The 2,904-nt window shown below is 50.5% G+C and overlaps 1 protein-coding gene across 1 annotated transcript; it reads right to left on the bottom strand.

The window, feature by feature from the left end:
- Window positions 1-241: 241 nt before the first annotated feature.
- LOC135215761 (uncharacterized) lies at window positions 242-1,432 on the bottom strand. Its single transcript, XM_064250716.1, has one exon. The coding sequence runs from the start codon at window positions 1,430-1,432 to the stop codon at window positions 242-244; it is 1,191 nt and encodes a 396-aa protein (XP_064106786.1).
- Between the last annotated feature and the right edge of the window lie 1,472 nt (window positions 1,433-2,904).

Here is a 2,904-nt window from a genome sequence, read left to right as displayed (position 1 = left end):
TAAGAGAGAGCCTCTTCCCTTCCTCCACGGGGGTGACGTTCTCTTCTACAATCTTCTTAAGGCATCTCTCCTCTTCTTTGTATCCGTGGTGCATGAAGGACTTGTAGAAAATACGTATATCCTTGGAGGGGGGATTCTCTTTATTCTCTCCGTCCTCCATGTACCATTTGTTTAAGGCTGTTCTGATCTCCCTGTTGATCAGCTTGTTGGAGTAACCGTTATTAATCATCATTTGTGAGGCTCAGTCCAGTTCTGAGTGAGTGTCCTGCCACGCTGAACAGTGCGTTAAGGCCCTCCTCACGAAGGCCCTGACGGTGGTGGTCTTGAACCTCGCAGGACACTCACTCTTTCCATTTAAGCAAAGTCCCAAGTTAGTAGATTTGGTATAGACAGTGGTGGTCATCTTCGGGGTAGTCTTCGTAATTAGGACGTCGAGGAAGGGGAGCCGATCTTCGCTGCTAAATTCAATTGTGAAATTAAGGGCACTGTTGCGCAGGAACTGCTGGCGAAGGGCTTCAACCTCTTCCTCGGAGTCAGCTTGAACAAATATGTCATCGATGTATCTGGCATACGTCTGGGGACATCGGTGCTGCAAAAAAACCCGCTCTTCAACGGTACCCATGTAAAAGTTGGCAAAGAGGACGCCCAAGGGGGACCCCATTGCAACGCCGGCTTTCTGACGAAACATCTGTCCTCTGTGGGTGGTGAAGGAGGCTCTCTTCGTACAGATGTCTAGGAGTGTCTTAAGCGATTCTTCCGGGATGTTCGGAGGTTGCTTGTCAGGGCTCCTGTAGACCTTTTCCAAAATGATGCCTACTGTTTCATCGACGGGGACGTTGGTAAACAGGGACTCCACGACGAGGGACGCCATAGTGCCGTCGCCAGGGGAATCCCCCGGATTTTCTCCAGGAACTCCGTCGAGGAAGTAAAGGTACCCCAAGTTGTAATCTCCTTGGATGGGCGGGAGGTGGCATGCATTCGTTGCGGCGTTTACTGCAGTGATGATGCGGTTAGCATCCCGTTTGATGTCTTCGGTGGGGTTTCTCGTCAATCTCTCGAATTTAGAGGTATCTGCTAAGATATCGTCTAGCTTCTCGAAATATTCCTCAGTCTTGATAAGTACAAAGGCGGCCGTTTTATCTGCCCGACATATTGTTATCTCCTCATTTTTCTTAAGATCCGCTGCTGCGTCCTTCAGCTCTTTGGTAAATATCCCGCTGGTATAGTTCCCTCTGTCCGTCAGGGCTTCTGCGAGTAGGAGAGGTTGAAGGGCGTCGCTGGTCTTAAGGATCTTCTTGGCTTCTAACTGTTGTATGGAGTCGAGGAGCAATTCTATCTCCATACGTTTTTCATGTTTCCTGGGTTTAGTCATGAAGTGACAGTTGAGGCCGAGGTTGAGTAAGTCGTCTTGTTCGGGGGCCGGTCCCTCCATTGAGGTCCATAAGCTTGCGGGTCTCGCCCCTGACTCGCTTACGCATGTCTTCCTCTTGCAGGTGGGTAAGACGGGCATTAATCTCCACGAAGTTAGGGTGCTCCCTTGGGCGTCCTTTTTGCCAACTTTTACATGGGTACCGTTGAAGAGCGGGTTTTTTCGCAGCACCGATGTCCCCGGACGTATGCTAGATACATCGATGAGATATTTGTTCAAGCTGACTCCGAGGAAGAGGTTGAAGCCCTTCACCAGCAGTTCCTGCGCAACAGGGCCCTTAATTTCACAATTGAATTTAGCAGCGAAGATAGGCTCCCCTTCCTCGACGTCCTAATTACGAAGACTACCCCAAAGATGACCACCACCGTCTACACCAAATCTACTAACTTGGGACTTTGCTTAAATGGAGAGAGTGAGTGTCCTGCAAGGTTCAAGACCACCACCGTCAGGGCCTTCGTGAGGAGAGCCTTAACGCACTGTTCAGCGTGGCAGGACACTCACGCAGAACTGGACTGAGCCTCACAAATGATGATTAACAACGGTTACTCCAACAAGCTGATCAACAGGGAGATCAGAACAGCCTTAAACAAATGGTACATGGAGGACGGAGAGAATAAAGAGAATCCCCCCTCCAAGGATATACGTATTTTCTACAAGTCCTTCATGCACCACGGATACAAAGAAGAGGAGAGATGCCTTAAGAAGATTGTAGAAGAGAACGTCAACCCCGTGGAGGAAGGGAAGAGGCTCTCTCTTATAATCTATTATAAGAACAGGAGAACAAGGGACCTGATTATGAGAAATAACCCTACCCCGCCTGCAGGAGATCCCCTGAAACAGAATAACGTCGTCTACCGGTACACATGCCCTATCCAAGGATGTCCTGGAGTTTATATCGGTATGACAACGTTACGACTGTCTAAGAGGATCTCCTGTCACGCCCAGAACGGTGCCATAAAACACCACGCCCTCATCGCCCACCAACAGCACGTCGTGCGTGAGGATATTGTAAAAAACACAAAAATATTTGGAAGAGCCCCCGATCAGCGACGCCTACGCCTCCTTTAGGCGTTATTCATCCTCGAGCAAAAACCCTTCCTTAATACGACGCAGGAACCCTTCCTGCTGCCCACCTGTGTAAGGAAGACCCAGCCCCCCCCTCCAGACGAGAACACCAGCGCCCAGGACGGGACCAATATCGAAGAGGTTGGTAAAAGTACCAGTAGTTACGTCACCACGGTCGCAGCCAATGAAAACCCAGCTCCAGGTGACGCAACACACCTGAGAAGATCAAAGCGCCTCGAGAGTTTCCGACGCCTGGCCGCCAGCCAATGAAAAGTCCAGCACCCTCCGGGTCCTGCAGGAGCATCCGTGAGCGCCCGCTCGACCATGATATATAGCGAAGGACTCACCAATAAGATTCAGTCCTCCAGCAACCATCGCTGTGACCATGCCCTGGCAGATCTGGGCGAAAC

Source organism: Macrobrachium nipponense, chromosome 5, assembly GCF_015104395.2.
Source record: "Macrobrachium nipponense isolate FS-2020 chromosome 5, ASM1510439v2, whole genome shotgun sequence".
Classification (NCBI taxonomy): domain Eukaryota; kingdom Metazoa; phylum Arthropoda; class Malacostraca; order Decapoda; family Palaemonidae; genus Macrobrachium; species Macrobrachium nipponense.
The sequence above is the reverse complement of the archived record's forward strand: the minus strand, read 5'-3'. Positions and strand labels throughout refer to the sequence as shown.

What these genes read in the sequence shown, in the direction of transcription:
- LOC135215761 (XM_064250716.1), bottom strand. Translation starts at nt 1,432, where the DNA reads ATGGAGGGACCGGCCCCCGAACAAGACGACTTACTCAACCTCGGCCTC.